The sequence below is a fragment of the Cebus imitator genome, unplaced genomic scaffold (assembly GCF_001604975.1).
Source record: "Cebus imitator isolate Cc_AM_T3 unplaced genomic scaffold, Cebus_imitator-1.0 Scaffold182, whole genome shotgun sequence".
Lineage (NCBI taxonomy): Eukaryota > Metazoa > Chordata > Mammalia > Primates > Cebidae > Cebus > Cebus imitator.
This window is the reverse complement of record NW_016107497.1, coordinates 2,731,727-2,755,186: the sequence shown is the minus strand read 5'-3', so window position 1 is coordinate 2,755,186 and position 23,460 is coordinate 2,731,727. Positions and strand designations below refer to the sequence as shown.

The window sequence follows — 23,460 nt, the reverse complement described above, 5'->3', positions numbered from 1 at the left end:
GGTTGGATGATGTGTACCTTTGACTCAGCTTCCTGAACACACTTCTTTTATTACACTTGCCATATATCTGTCTATATGTATGTTTACCTATAAGACTGTATGATCTTCAAAGGCAGTGCTTTACTTCAGTTGTATTCATGTTCCTCACATAGAATGTTTGATATTAATACAGAATCCTCAGCTCCTGAACAGTGCCTAGTATATGAATGCTCAACTTATTTCTATGGAACTGAGATAAAGTAAGAATTCATCTATAGTTGTCCCTCTGTATCCATGGAAGACTGGTTTCAGGGCAACAAACCACAATGCATAAATGCTCAAGTGCCTTCTATAAAATGGTGTAGTATTTGCATATAACCTAGTGCACACTCTCCAGCCTACTTTAAATTATCTCTAGATTAGTTATATCTAATACAATGCAAATGCTAGGTCAATAGTTGTACACTATACTGTTTTATATATGTATTATTTTTGTTGTATGCTGTTATTTGTTTATTTTAAAATATTTTCCATCCACATTGATTGAATCCATGGATAGTGAATGCATGAGACAAAAAGCTGACTGTATTGTTGCACTGATAAAATAAATGCTCAATAGAGCCTTTAATTATTCATGAAAGATAATGGTGTCATGCTTCTCAAATTCTTTAAGGTGACCTTTTCTAGGTCCCTTATATAATGGATACCAGATGGAAAAAGGAAGTGAATAATAGTCCAATAGTCTTTTCTAAAATTTCCTCTTCCTTCTTTTCTGAGAGAGAAAACATCTTTGAGATGCTACCTACTGAGTTATTAATTCTAGACTCCTAAAGCTCATTTTTATGCTGTAATATGATAAAAATAGTGCATAAAAGAAACTAGAGGATTCTGAAAAGCTAAAAACTAAATATATCATAACACTTAGGCATCCTTTAGAATTTAATACAAAACAGATGCAGAAAGAGAAACTGCAAAATAAAGGTAGAATTTCAAAGATGTTTTAGAAATAATGGTCTCTCAAAAACCAAACCCTTTGAAAATCACTTTGAGAAATAATAAAGGAGTCAATCTAAAAACACAGTACTGACATATCAATAGAATTTCAAAATGTAAAACTGAACTGTTTGCTTATAAAAATCCTAAACTTTATGTGGTATTAGATAATAAGAACAATCTTTTATCTAAGAAGGCTTTCAGAAAGCTAAAAAGAAAAATCTTTTTCATATATTATTCCTACAAGGTAAAAATTCTAGTATTCAGTTCCATATATGATACATTTCATTACTCTACAGGTTAAATTACATCTCCTAGATGCATGGATATATTTAGGGCATTCTCTTTAAAATAACACAATGCCTATAAACATATCAGTATTTCTTCAACATAACTAGAATCCATTGTCTTTTTCTCTTTTAGTAGCAACTCCTGCGATTATTATTTTCAGAGAAAACAATTACTTTTAGGGCAACATTAAAAATCTTTAAATTTTTATGTGAAGTAAAGTGAATGAACATGTTGATCACTGACATATTTATAATTACAAGAGAAGGTAGAAACTTCCTCTGTTCACTAAAATTATTTAACCAGAGGCTGAGGTGGAAGGATAGCTTGAACCTGGGAGGTGGAGGCTGGAGTGAGCTGAGATTGTACCACTGCACTCTAGCCTGGGTGACAGAGTGAGAACCTGTCTCCCTTCTCTCTCTCTTTTTGTATTTATCTATATTTGTAGATCTATATCTGTAGATCCATAGATATCTATATATCATCTCTCTCTATAGATCCATAGTTATATATCTATGAGAGATATATAGATATCTATACAGAGAGCAATATAGAGATATATAGATGAATGAGAGATATATAGATATCTATATAGAAAGCAATCTATCTATCTATAATTATATATATATATGGTCAATGTTTGTTTCTTGGTGACCTACTCTAAATGGCTAGTTTTTAGTTCATATACTCCTGTATCAACTGATTCCTTTAACAACTACAAATGCTTCTTTGGTCTTTAATGTGAACCAGGTACTGTGTTAAATCCAGAAAATAAGTATGTTCCTAAGTTTCATAAATGTAAAGGCTAGAAGGGGGAAAAATTGAGCAAATGTTTAGAGCAACATTTGACACCTGCTCTGGTGGAGGGATCTATAAGGTATAATGGGAGCACTGGGGAAGGAATTCAAGCTGTCTTGAAGCAAATGCTGCAGTTCACAAAGTTTACAAGTCAGGGCAGAGTATTTTTGGCAGTGGGTCAGCATGTGAGAATATGATATTTTCAGAGAATTATTATGCTTTGCTGTAAAATAAAGAATAAGGGGAAAATGTTGAAAGATGAAGTTTGATTTGTAGGCTGGAGTTAGATCCAAGATAGGGGGAGTGTGTGTGTGTGTGTGTGTGTGTGTGTAGTGCATATTTATGTAATTGCATGAGATGGGGAGGCGTAGTATGAGAAAATCAGCTTGTTAGAAACATGGTAACGATTGTGATTGCAGTGTAAAAAGTGGTGAGATGACAGCACTAGAAATAAGTGCTGGGCATAGGACTTTGACTTCAGGAATGGAGAAAAGGAATCAACAGATTCAAAATGGAATTAGTAATAATTGAAAATTTGATGGATATGGGGGTGAGAAAAAGAAAAAACTCTGAGACACTTCAGCTATCAGATCTGAAAACTGGATTTTGGTGGCCAAAAGTGTACATAAAGCAATGCTGTAAATACATACTTGTTAAGAACAGATATGATTTTAATGTCCAAAATGTGGACACCAAATATTTTCTTTCGAAGAATGATTGAGACCCTTGTACTCTATACTCTTTGCATCAATTTCAGTTGTTAAAGCATATAACATATTGCATCTCACATCCATTTTGAGAGAAGCTTCAAAGCCTAAAAAGGGATGTTGATAAAAATGGGTTCACATACCATAAAATGAAATGATTACAGCAGCCAGAAGAATGAGCTTTAATTAATGGGAAAACACACCCACAGAACATCTGAAAAGGCAAGTGTAGCAGGATATTTTAAGATGTTTTCCAATTAATTCTCAGTATTAAGAATTTTAAACAATTTGATGATTGTAATCTACACTTTCCCACTTTTATGGGAGAATTTTAAACAATTTGATGACTGTATCTAACGGAACATGTAATTTTAATGTTTTAATAGTGATCAAGTAAGTATAGTAATAACAGTTGTAGTTACCCAGCTAAAGAGTTAAGACTACAAAGAAAAACACCATATTTTTATCTTCCCAGTGTTAAAAGACACAAAGAGTTACAGCTAGTTTTAGTTTTCGCTGTGCTTTACAACAGTAAACCAGATTTGGAACATCATTCATGGCAACGAAGTTTAAAGTTCAAAGAATTGCAAGTGATGATGGTGTCTGTGTCATAAATGGGCCTGTGTTGCACATGTCTTCATTAGTGAGGACCTTTACCCATATTCCTTCTTGCGGCTCGGGTTCCTCATTTATATATAACTTGCCTGACTAACAGTGTAGTTACAGGAATCCAGTAAGATAATACCTATGAGGGAGGAAGGGTAAAAAGGTCTCAAAGGTGTAAAATTCTAGTTAAATGTTGTAACTTAGGTCTTACTCAGACAATGAAACTGTTTCACATTTATTCTAAAATGATTAAATTTTTAAGAATCTGACTTACACTACTGCTTTATATATATATGCACACACACACACATACATACATATATATATGTAGAGAGAGAGAGAATGAGCGAGAGAGAGACTGACTTTGGCCACCAAAATATCAAAAATCACTCTCTAGATTATATCTCCTAGATGCATAGATATATGTAGGGCATTCTCTTTAAAATAACACAATGCCTATAAACATATCAGTATTTCTTCAACATAACTAGAATCCATATATATATACACATGCAATGTACCAAAAATGTACATAAAACAATGCTAGGGGCAAGAGATTTCCCATGATAGTGAAATGCACAAATAATTGAAAGTCAGATCTCATATAGTGTAAATGTAACCACATAATCATAGTATAAATTTAATTAGAATGAGTAATTTTCGAAGACTACATGAAAGTCTTACCAGCAGTGGAAACAATTGACTCACAAGTTTTAAAAATGGATGAAGGATAATTATTTACATTTTTCACAAGATAATATTGAATTTAGTAAGTAGGAAATCTAAAATGTAATCTTGCTAAATAATTCTAGATATGCTCTAGGTCTGATAAATGACAATATATTGGGGTTCAGTCCTAGTTTGGATAACTCTTGTATACAACAGTGGTTTAAGTTTGGGAAAGTTGTTTATCTTTCTAAATTTCTTTTTTTTTCATTTGTGAAACAAGAATGATAACAACAATGACAACACAATTTCTATACCGCAACGTATTTGAAGGAAGTAAATGGAATAATATTTGAAAAGTCTAGCATATTGCCAGGTATCTATTAGGTGTTCAGCAGCTGAGAGCTGTAATTCTGGAGCTGAAGCAAGGGGCCTGGACTTTATAATCATCTCCCTCTATACATTAATCATCTCATACACTGAATGTGAGCTTGGGGTGGAGCACAGCTTGAGCCAGATAACTCTCTTTGACTGAAAGCAATGCCCAGGGCGGAACACAGCTGAGAGCTGTCAGCCACCAATATTCTCCATAGCTTGGGGAAGGAGTGCCTCAGTCTTTAAGGGAGAACCTGGGCAACACACCACAGCATCTACTACACTGACTTATGGTATCTTTACTTAAAGTTGACACATTAGTTATCCTTCCTATTTCAATTCATTGGAATAGGCTCACAAGCAATATGAATAGTGAAAGGGAGAGAAGTAAAGGAAAACAATAGGGATGTAGAGATATACTGAAAAATTATCAAGATGTGAACAACAGTCAATTAAGATGTAAATAAAAGCACCAATTATGTGCAAAGTTGAATGCTGAGAAAAGATTGTTATTAGGCACTGAAGATAATTTAGGTACTCATTTTAGCAACTTGAACATTTGACATAAGTGGAAAGTGATAATGTTACAAAGAATGGATTTGATATTATTTATTTGGTTATTCACTCACTGCAAACTTTTTATGGCATATATATAATTAATAAAATTGTTTTTTGTTTTCTAAAGTTTCTATCAGATTGGAAAGGGAAAATGGTTTTAAAGCCAGGAACCATTGATTGTTCTTCAATGTACAATTACGGGTAATTAATAGAAATTTGCATGAGAAGTTTCTTATGTATATCAGAAAGACTGATATGTCTAAGTAAGTAATTCATTCTCAAAAGTGACTTGGATCTAGGTGAGAATTAGGATTAATAAACTTCAATGAAATAAACTGAATTGACTTTATCGTCAAAGTTAACAACAGTGACTGGAACAACCCACCGTGGTCTACCAATGATCACATTTCCAAATAATAGGTACTTGACTCTAGATAAATCCATGTTTTTGTTGGGTTAAAAATAATCAACTCGGAATATAGGATTATTAAAATCTAATCTGAGTTTACATAAGTATGAAATGGAAAAACAATATTGGAAAAAATACCTCAAAAAGAGAAAACATGGAGTCCTAGATACAAGTAAGCATTTCTTAAATTTCTGGAGTTAGTGAGCTAGAAGCATATTTAACTTACAAAATTTGTAGCCCAGGAGAGAAAATTCTATTAAGGGGTAAGAAGCGTCTTCTATTTCTCATTCTTCACTTTGTTTTCTATCCAATAACCTAAACTTTCCTAGCTGTGTCTGGGAATTATGGTACTCTTATCCCCTCAGAGATGGTAGAATCCAAAGTATTGATCTGATTTTTCCCAGCATGCCCACAACAAAAATTGCCTTCCTCTATCAAAAAGCTTTATATTCTGTCTCTGGCAATAATAACAAAGACCTGTAGTTCTGCACCCAAAAAAAAAAAAATTGCAAGGACACTAGTAACTATTCATAGCACACATAATGTTATGAAAACTTGTCATGAAGATAAAACAGCTATCAAAAATGGAACTCCTAAATTAACAAAAATGCTCTGTAAACCTGCCATAATATAGGAAGTTTGTTTTGGTAGATTATATTTAGATGAACAAAGCGTAGCCTACGAATTGGATGGCGAAGCCTGTCTTTTTATCTGGGACAATGTGGAGACATTACCTGATTTTACTGATTTTGACAGTCTACAGAAAGCAAAGAGGCAGACTTCACATTTTGCTATGTGGTACAATCTGCCAACGAGAGTAAAAATGGAGGTGGACAGTCAATACAGCACTACTTTCCAATCCTGACTGCACTGTGGCCCACAGATTATACACACAGGAAGTAAGGAAGGGTCTCGCAATAACAGACTGTCATAACAGACTTAGTGACCTTAGTCTCAGAGGTCACTAAGGCTGTCATCGTTCATTCAGTTCCAAACTGCGATATTCCAATTTTGTGTAAAAAGTAAAAAAAGCAAGGAAACAAACTATTCTGTTATGAAAAGAGATTTTAACAAAATTTTATACAGAATTTAATTATATTAAAACCTCTGAAATAATGTAGCAGTTGGCTAAGCAGAAAAAATGCTTTTTATCAGCTTTTGTTTTTATTTAACAAGCATTGATTGGTTACTTTATGGCCATTGTTAGTACAAAGTGATCAAAAATAAAATTACAGATTAGCCCTTGCTTCTAGGATCCCTGCAGTTTAGTTTATCAATACATAAAATATTATAGAATCACAGAATTAAATGGCATATTTTGGTCATATTTATATAACTATGTGAAATGTATACCATACTAAAAAGACTGACATTCTTATTTGCTTTGGGAATAATTTCTATTTTGAGAAGATACTGAGTGAAGGCACATTTTTTAGTACAGACAAGTCAGGGAGAATGACTATGGTATAATTTTCTGGGATAGTCTGAATATTCTAAACCTTTGAAGGTAACCTTTCTTCATGAGAGTCCCCACGTTTTGGTTGATGGTTACTGTATGTATGTTCCTTTCCTACTAAATTTACAAAATGATTTTTTGTTAGGTTAGGTGAAAGATTGGGAGGGAACTGTAATACAGCAAATATGTGGCGGTCAGGAGACTGCAACAGAAAACAGAAAACTGGTGGATTACGAGGTTACCAGCATTTGGAGAAGGACAAAGAGCCAGGAGGTGGGATCTGAACTGCTGAGAAAAGATAGGCCCTTTGTGAGATGGGGAAAGGGTAGCGCTCGGGGTCCAGGAGACCGTATTACATGAAAGTATGAATGTTACTAGCAAACATAATGAGTCTAAGAGACTGTGAGCCTTTGTTAGATCTTCTGGCCTTTCATGTACTTCCTGCTTAGTGATGAAATGGCTCTGGGACTTTGTATGCCAAGTTGATGAAGAAGAGGATGGAGCATTTGCTCATGAGACCCTTACAGCTTTGTGCCTTAGTAAACTGGCAGTATACCCAATGATTCCATTGATTTTTACATGATTAATACTTATCAATCGGGAAAGAGAATCCTGCCAATTGAGCACTTGCTGTGTTCTATTCTGAGACTTTTACTCATTAGGAAATAGAAGCTAATTCTAGAGAAGATAAACCAGAAAGAGAAGTATTTTTAATAAAATTGATATAGGCTGAAGCTTTTCAGCCAACATAAAATTCTCAAGGCACTAAGGGGTTTATATTCTATTCACCTAATACTCCACAAAAATCCTGCATATGAATAAGACATGTTTCCTTATGATTCTCCTGCTTGGCATACAGGTGATCATAATTACTCCTACTTTCCAACCTTCTGACATTCAGAAGTGACTGGTAATCAAATGAACTTTAGAGGAGTGAGTCCTCGTCACTGAAAGGGTTAGCACATAAGCTAGTGATACTGAAAGAGATTTCAGGCATCAGCCTACGCCAAAATCAATAATCTCTAAGATCCAGCACAATCCTAAGATAGATATAATATCTTTTCTCAGCTTAGATTGATTGCCTTTCTTTTGCTTCTTTGACTATTCTAATTCTACTCACTGAAGTCTAGGTCAGGTAGCATGTTCTCCCCAAATAACATTACTTTATATCGTTGTTAAGAGGAATCAATGCGCTATTGTGTGTGTGTATGTGTGTGTATGTGTCTGTGTGCCTAGGCAGACACACTGTCTATCTATCTATCTATCTATCTATCTATCTATCTATCTATCTCATCCATCCATCCATTTATCTTAGCTCAGTGCTTGGCACACAGTAGGTGTTCAATGACAAAATGTCACATTAATCTCTTTACTCTCTGGCCTTTAACAATATTTGGCTGTGACTTTAAAAGTTAGTAACTGATTTTATGGTCCTGTTTCTCTTGAATTGCTTAGTGACTTGCATTATCTTTGTTTATGGAAGGCTGGAATCAAACCCTTCCTTTTATTTTTATTTATTTCCCACAGCTTATAGACAAAGGCTGAACACATAATAGGTGATCAATGAATATGGAGAGGGTTAGCTTTATAAAGGAGAGTCAACAAATGTGTATTTTCAAAGTCACATGATATCGAATGTTATTACCCCAATTTATGTGGCCAGGAAAAGTCTTATTGTTCAGTTTCCTCATGAAAAACTGGGTTCAAAATTCCCATTCTTCCTTCCTACATGTATTGCTGTAACCAGAAGATTGGGTGAATGTGAAGGACCATGCAGTTATATAGCACTTTGGCTCAGTTGCCTATTCGGTTGCATTTTATCAGGTTCACAACGAAAAGGTAATTTCTTCTCTAGTGGACTATTCTGACGACATTTTTCTGTGTTAAAAAAGTTGCAAATTGCAGGCCACCATGATATTCAGTGTAACACTTCTTTATGTATTGTAAGATTGACACTTTCTTATATCTCATATGAATAATTAGAGGATTTCAAGTCACTGGAAGACAATGGCTCACCACAGTCCTCCATTAAGACTGTGGCTCTGGGGCCACAAGGCAATGCTCAGATGCTATTCGGATATCCTGAGAGGAACAAGAGGTTCTTGTAGACCTCTGATCAACACAAACAATCATGTTAAGATAATAGTATTTACTTTTATTTGATAACAAGATGGTTATTTAAGGTCAACACTTAAACAATGGCTATCACCTTATTATGCCCTCTGCTTAATGGGTCTACACAGAATGTAAAATCCACAAAGTTATTCAATCCCTGTTCTACACAGCTATCAGAATTATCTTCCTAAAAAACAAATCTGATTCATGTGAATCCCTGCTGCACTCAAAATTCAACTCAAATTTTACAGCTCAGAAATCAGTGCCTTTGAGGCCTCTGCTGCTTTCCTTTAAACTTATTCAACAAATGTTGACTTACCATCTACTGGACACCCTCACTGGCTCCTCACTGTTCTCAAAACACGCGCAGAAGCTCTTCTGCCCCTCTGTGTTTGCCTAACCTGGTCACTCTGTCTGAAACGCACTTTCTGCTAAGTGCCCAGTGAAATCTTCCTTAGTGAGGTCCATTTCAAATACCAACTCCTTCTAACAGCTATAAGCACACAGTTCTGTAGTGGTAGCTCTGTTACAGCAGACCGTAGCCCATCCTGCAATTTCTGCCCTTAAATGGTGGTCTGTTAGGTGTGAGGGGCTATGCCTTTCACTTTGGATCCCTGTCCCCCATCAGCACTTATCTTGCAGAAATAAAGCGGTTTAAAATCTGAAGAATATCCTCACTAGTTTATCGCATTCAGTTTATTCGGAAAATTTGCCAAAAAAGGATTTGGATGAATTGGATCAAATGTTTATGAACTAATTGATTGCTTGTCCCCTTTCAACAGTGACTTCAATAATGGATTCACTCCAAATTAGTCAAATTGCTGGCTTTGTAAAACTTGGCCTAAGAGGGCAACATAAATAGTAGAAGCATTTTCATTATTAATGCTTTAATTTAAACAGAATTTTTAATTTAGAGCAATACCATCACTTTGTAGACTGATGTGATCATGTGTTTATGTACTCTGTTGAAATGCAGTCCAAAGCAATCAGCTATTTTAAAACATAACAGTGTGCATTGTATATAGATGTATATGCATATAGATGTATACAGTGTACATTGTATATACACCTCATTTCTGATTCACCCTCATTCAATTCTGATTCACCCTCATTCGATTACCATTAGCAGGGTTCTGTCCCAGGGCATTTAGCCCAGACAGTGTTCCAATCAGGCACATGCTATTCCTGCTTAAGTCCCTGAATCCTATTTCCCATTTTTACTTTGCTGGGGTAGGTTAGACCCCTAATGATATCCTTCAGGATTCTTCTTTGAAACTCGGAGCAGGCCTTGGGTCACCCCACTTGGCTCTCTTCTCAGTCCTGTCCTGGCCCTCTGACTCTTAGAGTCTTTCCTTGGTCTCTCAAAAAGAAGGTAAGTACAGCCGAGAAGGTCTCCCAAATCTCCCTTCTTTATAGTATTTTTATGTGTGTTCTCCTAAAGCACGATTTTCCAGACATATTTTACAAGGAGAAGGGCAGAAGGGAAATAGAATGTTGTTCTTTCCTTTCTTTGCCTTTTTCTCGTCATACAATGATACTTTCTCTGGTGTGTGTCCTTGAAATCAGCCAAGACTCAGTGTTTGAAGTAACCGAGAGAAAGGTGATAGGTAGTTTCTTGTACATGCTACAGTTTTGAAGCTTCCAAATATTTTAAAGTACATATGTACACTAAAAGTATATTTTAGCTTGATACCTTAAAGCTAAATGTTTTTTCTCCTTTCTCAGTACCATAATTTGCTTTCTTCTTCTATCTCAGAGTTTATTGTTACTGTCTCTAATCCAGGGCCTAATTTCAAAGTGGCTTGTAATTATATGGGTTTGCCTGAAATAAGGAGTTCATTTTGTGCTCTCTGGGGCAAGGAAAGCATATATATAAAGGGGAATACAGCAGATGTTCTTAACTGCCAACCTATGAAAAAAATGTATTTATTGATACAAATAATGAATGACATCAACCTAAAATGTCTGTGTCTAAGAGACAAAAACAATAATTCATGTAACTTTACCCAGTGCATTTATTTTTCTATTGGTATTAAAGAGGGGAATTACGTATAAGAAGGGAGATTATTATTTATTTTTAGACGTATTTTTGCTTTATATATGCGATCACTCAAAGTGGATGTTTGCAGATAATCCCAAGAAGATATTTTTCTTCTGGGATTTTTTTAATCAAAATGTGATTTAAAAAAAAATATATTTTGTTTGTTTGTTTTATTATCACCCATATTATAAAATTTGTAGGAAAAAAAATGTAGGAAGGAATTATCAACTCCAGGTAAAGGAAGAAGGAAAACCACAAAGCAGTGTTTAATTTAACATGATCTAAATATTTTACATATAACCTGGACATTAACAATTAAAATTAGCTCATTTAATGAGATGGTGAACAATGTTGGTAATTGTTTCTTATTTATATAATCTCTCCCATTAATTGCAAAGTAAATGAGGAAGAAAGGAATGCTTTTAAAGAAGATGGCTAATTTTTGTTACATTGCCAAGTACCACAGAGAGCTCATCTCCACTCTTCTATTAATATACATTTACCAAATTTTAAAGTGAGAAGCTATCTTAGAAATTATCTGGTTTAACTTTTTCACTTTATTTCTCCAGAGATTAATGCCCAGGCAAATCATGTGGGTGGCCTTATGTTACACAGCTGATTGGAGATTAAGCTGGTACTTGATCCAGAGAATTCTTGACTTTGCATTTAGGGCTTTTTTGTTTTCTTGTATCCCATAACCTTTAAAATAAAATCCATTTGAATATGAGTTTAAATGCCTAGGCTCACTAGAGCTATGGTTTTCCAGTGCTTCTCAAAGTGTTTAGGGCAGAACCAACTGATACTAATAAGTATGCAACAGCATTTTAAATCCAATTTGTAGGCAAAAATTGTATTTGGCTCCATCTCTTTGGCCAATATAGAAGGAAGATTCCAGCCAAAATCGGTCTTTTTCTGCCACCCCAGTTCCATCTGTCTTTCTCCTCCCTCTGTCATTATGTTACTCTTTTACATTTTAAACAAATCAATGGGGGGAAGGGGCCTCTTTTTACTTCTCTAGAGTTAAAGCACTGTGATGGGTCTATAAGATTTGGTTGAAAAGATTTCCCACTCCATTTGGTTGATTGCCATGTAGGTACACAATACAAAAGAAGATATTAAAAAGAAAACAGTGGCAGAAAAGAAATGAGTATATCTGTGAATGCTGACTTAAGGCTAATATGCATGTATGACTATAGATTGCATGTTTAATCTCTTAGCTTATGAGAAATTAAAGAAATTTCAAAAATTACCATTCGTGAGAAGGACAGGCAGGCATTTTATTTATTTATTGTATCATAATTACTGTTAACAGTGTTTTAAATAATGTAGTCCCACTTTATGTAGCAACATAAATTTTGAGAAGTATTGTGTAAATACTGTCAATATTAATTTAAATAAGTAAAAGCAGCAAAGAAACCAGATTTACATAAGGAGGAATTCTCAATTTTTTGCTGGGGGTTTCAAAACAATTACTTATTACTTTCAGTTTGATATAAAATAATGGAAGAAAGTAATTGTTTTTTTCAAGTTGACATTTGTCCTGTTTTTATTTTTTTTTCCTTAACATTTCATAGCTAAGGAAGGTCCTACATTTGAGTCGACATTTCTAAAGTTATCATTACTAAAAGAATAAAAATGTATTCACTTACGGCCCTGATGCTTTCAAAATGTCCACCTTCTTCTTCAAAATCAATAGGCTGTCCTTTCAGAGTCCAGTAGAAAGTGACATCCAAACTAGGATCGTGAATTGCTTTGCAATTAAGGACAATGCTTTCTCCCACTGTCAATTCTGTTCTTTTAGGAGTAAGTTCCATCCTTGTAGGTTCTATAGAAATAAAAATACGTTAATTAACATAATCAACCTGTTGTGTTACCATACATTCTATTTTATGATAAATAATTGAGAAAGGAAGAAATCTATTCAATGTAGTTGCTCCAGATACATATACCAGATTTTTTACATATTTAAATAAGTTGTAATTAAGTAAAATACTAGCTTTTGAATGCTAGAGCATATTACTGGGCTTTTGTAGGGGACAAATGATTTAAGAGCCTCTGTTTCTATTAAGAGAGTAACTTGGATTTTAAAAAGACAAGAGACTACCTAATTAGAAGCAGCATTTGACATTAAGGAAGGAGGAATATTAGAAAAAAAGAAGAGGCTATAGCATCTCTGACCACTTTCAAGGATCATTAAGTAAATAAAAGATTTTTGGCTGCGTTATCTGCACATGTACCCCAGAACCTAAAGAACAATTAAAAAAAAAAAAAAGAATTTTTGATGCCAGGCTCAGTGACTCAGGCCTGTATTCCCAGCACTTTGGGAGGCTGAGGTGGGTGGATCACCTGAGGTCAGGAGTCCAAGACCAACCTGGTCAATGTGAAACTCTGTCTCTACTAACTATACAAAAACTAGCCAGGCGTGGTGGCAGCCGCCTGTAATCTCAGCTACACAGGAGGCTGAGGCCATAGAATTGCTTGAACCCAGGAGGGGGGAGATTGCAGTGAGCTGAGAGCACACCATTGTGCTCCAGCCTGGGTGACAGAGCAAAACTCTGTCTCAAAATACATAAATAAATAATAAATAAATAAAAGAATTTTTACAATAAAAATGTTACATGTTTCACAAGGAAGAATTCAGGGAGGGTTTACTTCCTTAAAGATGAGAGGAGGCTACAGGGCAATAGAAAGCACCTTTCCCCAAATTACCATCTTAATAGAGATAAAAAGATAATACTACTACACCACCTTGTATTTGCCTTACACAGAAAGCTCTTAGGAGTAGAAAAGTATTTTATAATCGGCAGAAGGTACCTCTTTTTGTACTTTTGCTGCATTGTAGATGGCTTGAGATATAAAAAGAAAGGTAGAAACACTGAATGAAAATGTTTTTTGAGAAATCAATGTTTATGTTTAACCTACTTAGTGATTCAGTTAAATTTTAAAAACAGATACATTTTTTTACTGGGGTTAGTTAGAGTAACTTTGAAGCAAGAAAGCCCAATACAGGATTTACATTTGAGTTAAGTTAGTGATTAGATGATTACAACATGATGTGTTTTGAATATAGCAGAAAGGTGATGAAGATAAGATTTTGGTTTTATCTTCCTTCCTGATTAGATTCCTGGTCATAGATACTTTAAGAAGATTTACACAGTGATTAAAAATTAGCTTAAATTTCCTATTCCAGGTCTATTGTTTGCAACAGTGCAGTTTGATGCAACACCACTCCTAACGACTGATCAGATCCTTTAATATTCCGTGTCCTTCTAAGTAGTCACTGAGAAAAAAATTCAATCCTGGGACAGGAATGTCACTGTCAATATTAACATTGTGAAGTCAAATATTCTATATGACATTCTAAGTTCTGGCCCATCAGAGAAGACAGATAAATGCAGTATACTGTAGTTAAAAGTTTGTGGGAATTGGAGTATTCTAAGTAAATAAGCTCATGATTAAGAAAATAACATTTTTGTTATTATTTTTAAAATGTCTTTGGATCTAGTATTGCCTTATATGAAAGCAGACTGACTGGCACACAGAAGGAATAAGAAAAGAACTGACAGGCTGGGTTTGAGTCCAGTAATGCATTATATAAATGAATGTATCTTTTAAATTTTGTTCCTTTCTTTCTTGATGTTCTCTCTTCAAAAATATCAGAGTACTGACTACTTTAATTACATTTTTATTTTAAAGACAGAAAATATAATGTTTTTATATTTTTATGGCCAGAGTGTGATTTGCCATACAATACATGCACAATGAAAACAACTTATTAAAGATACGTTGTGAAAACCATCTAAAGGGATTTAGCTACCTAAGATATGAGATTTTCTATCACTAAACAATGACAGAGTCTCAACAGAATGTTCTAGGCTTGAAATCTAGCTTATTTTAGGACCAGAAAATGAATGGAAACATATAAGCAGTTATATTAATATTTCTTATACAAAAATAAAGGCATATAAAAATTTCACTGATGCAGAGATCAACAAACAGCTTTGGGACCAGTGTATCTAATGTGAAGTCCTGTACCGCCCCTCCATCATACCCTCCTTCTGCTGCTCCTTTCTGCCCCAAATCCCTAGTTGAATTGATAATAGAGTAATATTCCTGATTGATGATAAAATTATTCTTGGTAGAGGAAAAGCATTTTTATATTGTTGGTATACTTTTAAATTTTGAGACACCGACTAAAACTTCAGAAAGCTTGCTTTATTCTCTCACAAATTTTACTCAAAGCAAAATAAAATTTCTGCCAGTAAGTGCTTTCTTCCTTTTTGGTACCCTAAATGATAGAAAGTGACAATTTGGCTGTTTTAATTCTATGCTTACAATGTATTTTATACACAGGAGCATGCACACACCTAAGTGCAAAGATAGATGCATTTGTATTATATCTATTTTCTTCCTGATAAGGCCATGAGACCACTGTTGTAAAACATTTACCTGTGTTGTCTTACCTTTTACAGATAGTGAGGCTATAATTTCAGCGGAACCAAAGACATTTTCCCCTCGGCAAACATACTTTCCCTCATCTGATTTAGAAGCATTTAGGATCCGTAGACTCCCGTCTGGAAGAATACCTATTCTGAAAATTATTTAAAAAAAGTTTTGTTTTTTTTTTCTGTTTTACTGCAATCAGCTAAATAGTAAGAAGCAATGATGAAGTCTAAAATAATTTTTAGGGTGATAAGACAAAAGATCACTGTGAAAATATGCACTGATAGAAAAATATTTTACCCTTTCAGAAGTATAATAAACTTAAATTTTCTTATATTCAAAAAGGTTAAGGAGTTACAAGATATTTTTCTTTTGACATTTTTCTTTTGACATTTTTTGACATAAATTTTAAAACTTGCAGAAAGGGTGACCCTGAGTTTGGTTATTAGAACTTGTTACTATAATATCATAATAGTGATATTTTAATATTAAGCTTGGGTATTTTACCTAAAACCAAGAGTGACCTCAAAAGTCAAATATAAAAAGAAATAGCATAAAAATATAGAGGAGGATAAGTACAGAACATAAAATTAATTGTATACAGCCAAGCGATGATTTATGGCAGTTCCGTGCTGCCACCAGAGTAGCAAGAGTATGAAAATGCAACCTGATAGCTGGGCTGCTTGCACTGCACTTTTTAAACATAAGAACATGATATCTAAGTTGCATTTGTGCTCTTTCAAGACCTTTGTTAAAACTGGACCTTGAGTTTCATGTGAAGGTGAAAAATTAAAGCATTATTAAAAATTTTTAGAAGTTCAGTGAAAATGAGGTTGACATTTGGAATTACCGTATTCTCCTGTGTATTCATCATCCCAGGATTATACAGATTTCAAATTTAATTAGTACTTTTGTCCTTTTCTCCCTTCTGTGTTCCAGAAATATAACCTATTATTTCACCAGTGCATCAACCTAGTCCAGCAACCTGAAACATAATAGACACGGCTGTTGTGGTTTTAGTGGATATGCCACTAGCTTTGGGTAAGAACCAGTAGTTCCTGTGAACTTAAAAATCCTAAAATTGGATCCTCCTGATTGTGAGAAGGAGAATTTATTCCATGGCAACATGATAATAGTAAACTATTGAAGAATTAGAAATAATGACTAAATGTTTAGTCAACATTCTTTATGTTATTTCAAAATAATATAAATATTTTATTATAATACGAATGCATAAAGTGTATTTAATCTTGCCAGTTACCCAGAGCTCATGGTTATTTAGAGCACTGAACTTCATAACAATTGATATTAGATTCTAGGCTGCTGAAAAAAACTGCCTATGAATTTATTCTTACATATTTTCATTAATAAAGATACCAGTTTGAAAACATCGTATGGTTTCCAATATGGATCAAACTTGATTCATCATATGTAAGAAGGAAGATAAATTTAGAAAAAAGCCAAACTAGGAATGATGAATTGGATTTTGTCATTTATGTCTAAGAGATATGCTAGCTTAAGGCATTTGAAAAACACAATGCCCTTAAGAGTTACGTGATGCATTCAAGATCGTCAGTGAAAAGTTCTATTCATTATTTAGTGTTCATTTTATATAAAAATGAAATATTTAATTCCATTTCAATCCCAAAGATGCCTAAGCTACAAAACAATGTATTTGAAAGCAAAATTTATACTCTTTGTAAACAAACAAGCATCTTCTTTTAAGAAATAGTGATAACTGACATTTATTTAAATTTCTATAATTTGTGCTGATTGTTAATATCTTGAAAATACATGGAATTTACTGACCAGTAAATTCTAATCTAGCAGGTGAGAGTTTGGCTTCAAAGTTTACCTTAAAGAAATAAATATATCTCAGACACTGATAGTATTACAGTTTTTGATTTAAGGTGAGTGTTTTCTTACTGACAGGAGGGAACATTTAACATAAACAATTTTTTTTTTTTTGAGACAGAGTCCTGCTCTGTCACCCAGGTGGGAGTACAGTGGCAAGACCTCCTCTCACTGCAACCTCTGCCTCCCCAGTTCAAGCGATTTTCCTGCCTCAGCCTCCTGAGTAGCTGGGATTACAGGCACGCCACCATGCCTGGCTAATTTTTGTATTTTTAGCAGAGACAGAGTTTCACTATGTTGGTCAGGCTTGTCTCAACCTCCTGACCTCATGATCCGCCTGCTTCTGCCTCCCAAAGTGCTGGGATAAAAGGTGTGAGCCATTGTGCTGTACGCTAGGCCCCTGATCCACTTGGGGATGCAGAATTTTGAATTCCATATTTTAAAAATTCAATTTATTTATTTATTTCATAATTTATTTTAGATCCAGGGGATACACGTGCAGGTTTGTTACCTGGGTGGGTATATTGTACAATGCTGAGGTTTTGGATTGACTGATCCCGTCACCCAGGTGGAGCACAGTACCCAGTACTTTTTCAACTCTTGTCCCACTTCCTCCTTCTCCCCTCTAGTAGTCCTCAATTTCTATTGTTGACATTTTTATGTCCCTGCGTTCCCATTGTTTACCTCCCACTTATGAGTGAGAACATGTGGTATTTGGTTTTCTATTCCTGTGTTAATTTGGTTTGGATAATGGAGTCTAGCTGCATCCATGTTTGTTGCCAAGGACATGATCTCGTTCATTTTTATGACTGCCTAGTATTCCATAGTGTATATGTACCATATTTCCTTATATAATCCATCACTGATGGGCACATAGGTTGACTTGATGTGTTTGGTATTGTGGTTAGTGCTACAATGAACATATGAGTGAATGTGTCGTTTCGGTAGAACTATTTATTTTCTGTTGGATATATAACCAGTAATGGGATTGCCGGGTCGAATGGTAGTTTAAGTCCTTTGAGGAATCTCCTAACTGCTTTCCATAGTGGCTGAGCTAGTGTACATTCCCACCAACAGTATGTAAGTATTCCTCCTTCTCCTCAGCCTCACCAGCATCTGTTGTTTTTTGTCTTTTTAATAATAGCCATTCTTACTGGTGTGAGATGGTATCTCATTATGGTTTTGATTTGCATTTCTCTGATGATTAGTAATGTGGAACACTTTTTCATATGTTTGTTGGGCTCTTGTCTGTTCTGTTATTGTTGTTGTTTTAAGACAGAGTCTCACCCTGTCACCAAGGTGCAATCAGAGTTACTGCAGCCACAACCTCCAGGGGATGCAAGGGATCTTCCTGCCTCAGCTCTCTCATTGCCCCCTGTGGCCCACTACGCCAGGTTAATTTTTGTATTTTTTGTAGAGTTACTGTTTCACCATATTAGCCAGTTCCTAGCTTGCCTCTTGTGTGTCTTCCTTTGAGAAGTGTCTGTTACTTCTTTTGCTCTTTTAATGGGGTTGTTTTTCACTTGTTCAGTTGTTTAAGTTCCTCATAGATTCTGGATATTAGACCTTTGTTGTATGTATAGTTTAAGAATATTTTCCCCCATTCTATTTACTATATTGATATTTTCCCCAGGCTGTTTACTATATTGATGGTTTCTTTTGCTGTGCAGAAGCTCTTTAGTTTCATTAGATCCCACTTGTCAATGTTTTTGTTGTGGTTGCAATTGATTTTGAGGACTTAGTCACAAATGTCCAAAGATTGATGTCCAGAATGGTGTTTCCTAATTTTTCTTTTAAGATTCTTTTTTTCTTAATCTTTAAATTTTTATTGTACTTCAGATTCTGGGGTACTTGTGTAGATCATGCAAGATTGTTGCATAGGTACATTCAGGGCAATGTGTTTTGCTGCCTCCATCCCCCAGCACCTATACCTGACATTTCTCCCCACATTATCCCTCCCTACCTTCTCTCCTATCTCTCCCCTAGCCCCAGCAACAGACTCCAGTGTGTGATGCTCCCTTCTCTCTGTCCACATGTTCTCAATGTTCAACACATGCCTCTGAGTGAGAACACGTGGTGTTTGATTTTCTATTCTTGTGTCAGTTTGCTGAGAATGATGGTTTCCAGGTTCATCCATGTCCCTATACAGGACACAAACTCATCGTATTTTATGGCTGGATAGTATTCCATGGTGTATATGTGCCACATTTTCTTTGTCCAGTCTACCATTGCTGAGCATTTGGGTTGGTTCTAGGTCTTTGCTATTGTAAACAGTGCTGCGATGAACATGCATGTGCATTTATCTTTATAATATACTGTAATGATTTATAGTCCTTTGGATATATACCCAGTAATGGGATTGCTGGATCAAATGGAATTTCTATTTCTAGATCCTTGAGGAATCGCCATGCTGTCTTCCACAATGGTTGAACTAATTTACACTCCCACCAAGACAGTGAAAATGTTCCTATTTCTCCACATCCTCTGCAGCATCTGTTGTCTCCAGATTTTTTTAATGATCGCCATTTTAACTGGTGTGAGATGGTATCTCAATGTGGCTTTGATTTGCATTTCTCTAATGACCAGTGATGATGAACATTTTTTCATATGTTTGTTGGTCTCTTAAATGTCTTCTTTTGAGAAGTGTCTTTTCATGTCCTTTGCCCACATTTCGATGGGGTGTTTTTTGGTTTTTGTTTTTTGTTTTTTTTCCTGTAAATCCATTTTAGTTCTTTGTAGATTCTGGATATTAGCCCTTTGTCAGATGGGTAGATTGCAAAAATTTTTTCCCATTCTGTTGGTTGCTGGTTCACTCTGATGATTCTTTCTTTTGCTGTACAGAAACTGTGAAGTTTAATTAGATCCCATTTGTCTATTTTGGCTTTTGTTGCCATTGCTTTTGGTGTTTTAGTCATGAAGTCCTTGCCTATGCCTGTGTCCTGAGTGTTTCTGCCTAGATTTCCTTCTAGGGTTTTTATGGTGTTAGGTCTTATGCTTAAGTCCTTAATCCATCTGGAGTTGATTTTAGTGTAAGGTGTCAGGAAGTGGTCCAGTTTCTGCTTTCTGCACATTGCTAGTCAATTTTCCCAATACCATTTAATAAACAGGATATCCTTTCCCCATTGCTTGTTTTTGTCAGGTTTGTCAAAGATTAGATGGTTGTAGATGTATGGTGTTGCTCTGGAGGCCTCTGTTCTGTTCCATTGGTCTATGTCTCTGTTTTGATACCAGTGCCATGCTGTTTTAATTACTGTTGCCTTGTAGTATAGCTTGAAGTCTGGCAGCATGATGCTGCCAGCTTTGTTCTTTTTGCTTAGGATTATCTTGGCTATGCAGGCTCTTTTTTGGTTCCATTGAAGTTTAATGTGTTTTTTTCCAGATCTGTGAAGAAGGTCTTCGGTAGTTTGATGGGGATAGCGTTAAATCTATTAATTCCTTTGGGCAGTGTGGCCATTTTCACAATATCGATTCTTCCTAACCATGAGAATGGATTGTTTTTCCATCTGTTTGTGTCTTATTTCCTTGAGTAGTTGTTTGTAGTTCTCCTTGAAGAGGTCCTTTACCTTCTTTGTTAGTTGTATTCCTAGGTATTTTATTCTTCTTGTAGCAGTTGTGAATGGGAGTTTGCTCTTCATTTGGCTCTCTGTTAGTCTGTTATTGGCATATAGGAATGCTTGTGATTTCTGTATCCTGAGATACAGGATTTCAGTATCTTGTATCTGAGATACAGATATAGGATTTCTGTATCCTGAGCTATCAGGAGTCTGTATCCTGAGATACAGATACACATTGATTTTGTATCCTCTGACTTTGCTGAAGTTGCTTATCAGCTTAAGGAGAGTTTGAGCTGAGACGATGGAGTCTTCTAAATATACAATCGTGTCTGTAAATAGTGACAATTTGATTTCCTCCTTTCCTAATTGAATACGCTTTATTTCTTTTTCTTGCCTGATTGCTCTGGCTAGAACTCCAATACTACATGGAATAGGAGTGGTGAGAGAGGGCATCCTTGTCTAGTGCCAGATTTCAAAGGGAATGCTTCTAGTTTTTGCCCACTCAATATGATATTGGTTGAAGGTGTGTCATAAATAGCTTTTATTATTTTGAGATACGTTCCATCAATACCTAGCTTATTGAGGGTTTTTAGCATAAAGGGCTGTTGAATTTTGTCAAATGCCTTCTCTGCATCAATTGAGATAATCATGTGGTTTTTGTCTTTGGTTCTGTTTACGTGGTGAATTACGTTGATAGGCTTGCGTATGTTGAACCAGCCTTGCATGCCTGGTATAAAGCCTATTTGATCATGATGGATAAGCTTTTTGATGTGCTGTTGCAATAAGTTTGCTATTATTTTATTGAAGATTTTTGCTTCTGTGTTCATTATGGATATTGGCCTAAAGTTTTCTTTTTTTGTTCAGTTCTGCCAGGTTTTGGTATCAGAATGATGGTCTCATAAAATGAGTTTGGGTGGATTCCCTCTTTTTGAATTGTTTGGAATAGTATCAGAAGGATTGGTACCAGCTCCTTTTTGTATGCCTGGTAGAATTTTGCTGTGAACCCATCTGGACCTGGGCTTTTTTTGGTTGGCAGGCTATTAATTGCTGCCTAAACTTCAGCCCTTGTTATTGGTCTATTCAGGGTTTCCACTTCTTCCTTGTTTAGTCTTAGGAGAGTGCAAGTGTCCATAAATTTATCTATTTCTTCTAGGTTTACTGGTTTGTGTGCATAGAGTTGTTTGTAGTAATCTCTGATGGTAGTTTATATTTATGTGGAATTGGTGGTGGTGATGTCCCCTTTACCATTTTTTGTTGCATCTTCTTGATTCTTCTCTCTTTTCTTCTTTATTAATCTGGCTAGTGGCCTATTTTGTTGCTCCTTTAAATAAACCAGCTCCTGGATTTAGTGATTTTTTTAAGGGTTTTTTGTTTCTCTATCTCCTTCATTTCTGCTCTGAACTTAGTTATTTCTTGTCTTCTGCTAGCTTTTGAGTTTTTTTAAATCCTGCTCCTCTAGCTCTTTCAATTTTGATGACAGGGTGTTGATTTGAGATCTTTCCTTGCTTCTCATATGGACATTTATTGCTATAAATTTCCCTCTAGACCCTGATTTGAATGTGTCCCAGAGATTCTGGTACATTATGTCCTTGTTCTCATTAGTTTTGAAGAACATCTTTATTTCTGCCTTTGTTTTATTATTTATCCAGTCAACATTCAGTAGCCAGTTGTTCAGTTTCCATGAAGCTGTGTGGTTTTGAGTTAGTTTCTTAATCCTAAGACCTAGTTTGATTGCACTGTGGTCTGAGAGACTGTTATGATTTCTGTTCTTTTGCATTTCCTGAGGAGTGATTTACTTCCAATTATGTGGTCAATTTTAGAGTAAGTGCAATGTGGTGCTAAGAAGAATGTATATTCTGTGGCTTTGGGGTGGAGAGTTCTGTAGATGCCTATTGGATCTGCTTGTTCCAGTTCTGCATTCAAGTCCTGGATATCTTTGTTAATTTTCTGTCTCGTTGATCTAATGTTGACTGTGGAGTGTTATAGTTTGAGGTCTTACATTTAAATTTTAAATCCATTTTGAGTTAATTATTGTATAAGGTGAGAGGTAGGAGTCCATTTTAATTCTGTTGCATATGACTCATCAGCTATCCCAACACCATTTATTGACTAAGAAGTCCTTTCCTCATTACTTATTTTTGTCAACTTTGGTAAGATGGCCGTAGGTGTGCAGCTTTATTTCTGGTTTCTCTATTCTGTTCCATTGGTCTATGTGTCTGTTTTTGTAGCAACACCATGCTGTTTTGGTTACTGTAACCTTATACTGTAGTTTGAAGCCCTGAAATATGATGTCTCCAGCTTTGTACTTTCTGCTTAGAATTGCTTTGGTTATTTAGGCTCTTTTATGGTATCATATGAATCTTAGTATAGTTTTCTCTAGTTTTGTGAAAAAAAAAATAACATTGGGAGCTTGATAGGAATAGCATTGAATCTGTAGACTGTTTGGGCAGTATGGACATTTTAATAATATTGATTTGTTCAGCTTTGCCGACAATATGATTCTGTACCTAGAAAACCCTAAAGAGTTTGCCAAATGGCTCCTGACACTGATAAACAACTTCAGTAAGGTTACAGGATACAAAATCCATGTACAAAACTCAGTAACATTTCTATACACC

At 35.2% G+C, this 23,460-nt stretch overlaps 1 protein-coding gene across 1 annotated transcript in view; it reads right to left on the bottom strand.

The window, feature by feature from the left end:
• CNTN5 (contactin 5) overlaps window positions 1-23,460 on the bottom strand; it is a 1,396,301-nt gene that overhangs the window by 160,748 nt on the left and 1,212,093 nt on the right. The window contains exons 14-15 of the mRNA XM_017545918.2: window positions 15,455-15,582; window positions 12,641-12,816 (exon numbers count right to left, since the gene is read on the bottom strand). Coding sequence (XP_017401407.1) covers window positions 12,641-12,816; window positions 15,455-15,582 — 304 coding nt within the window. The remainder of the gene's footprint in view (window positions 1-12,640; window positions 12,817-15,454; window positions 15,583-23,460) is intronic.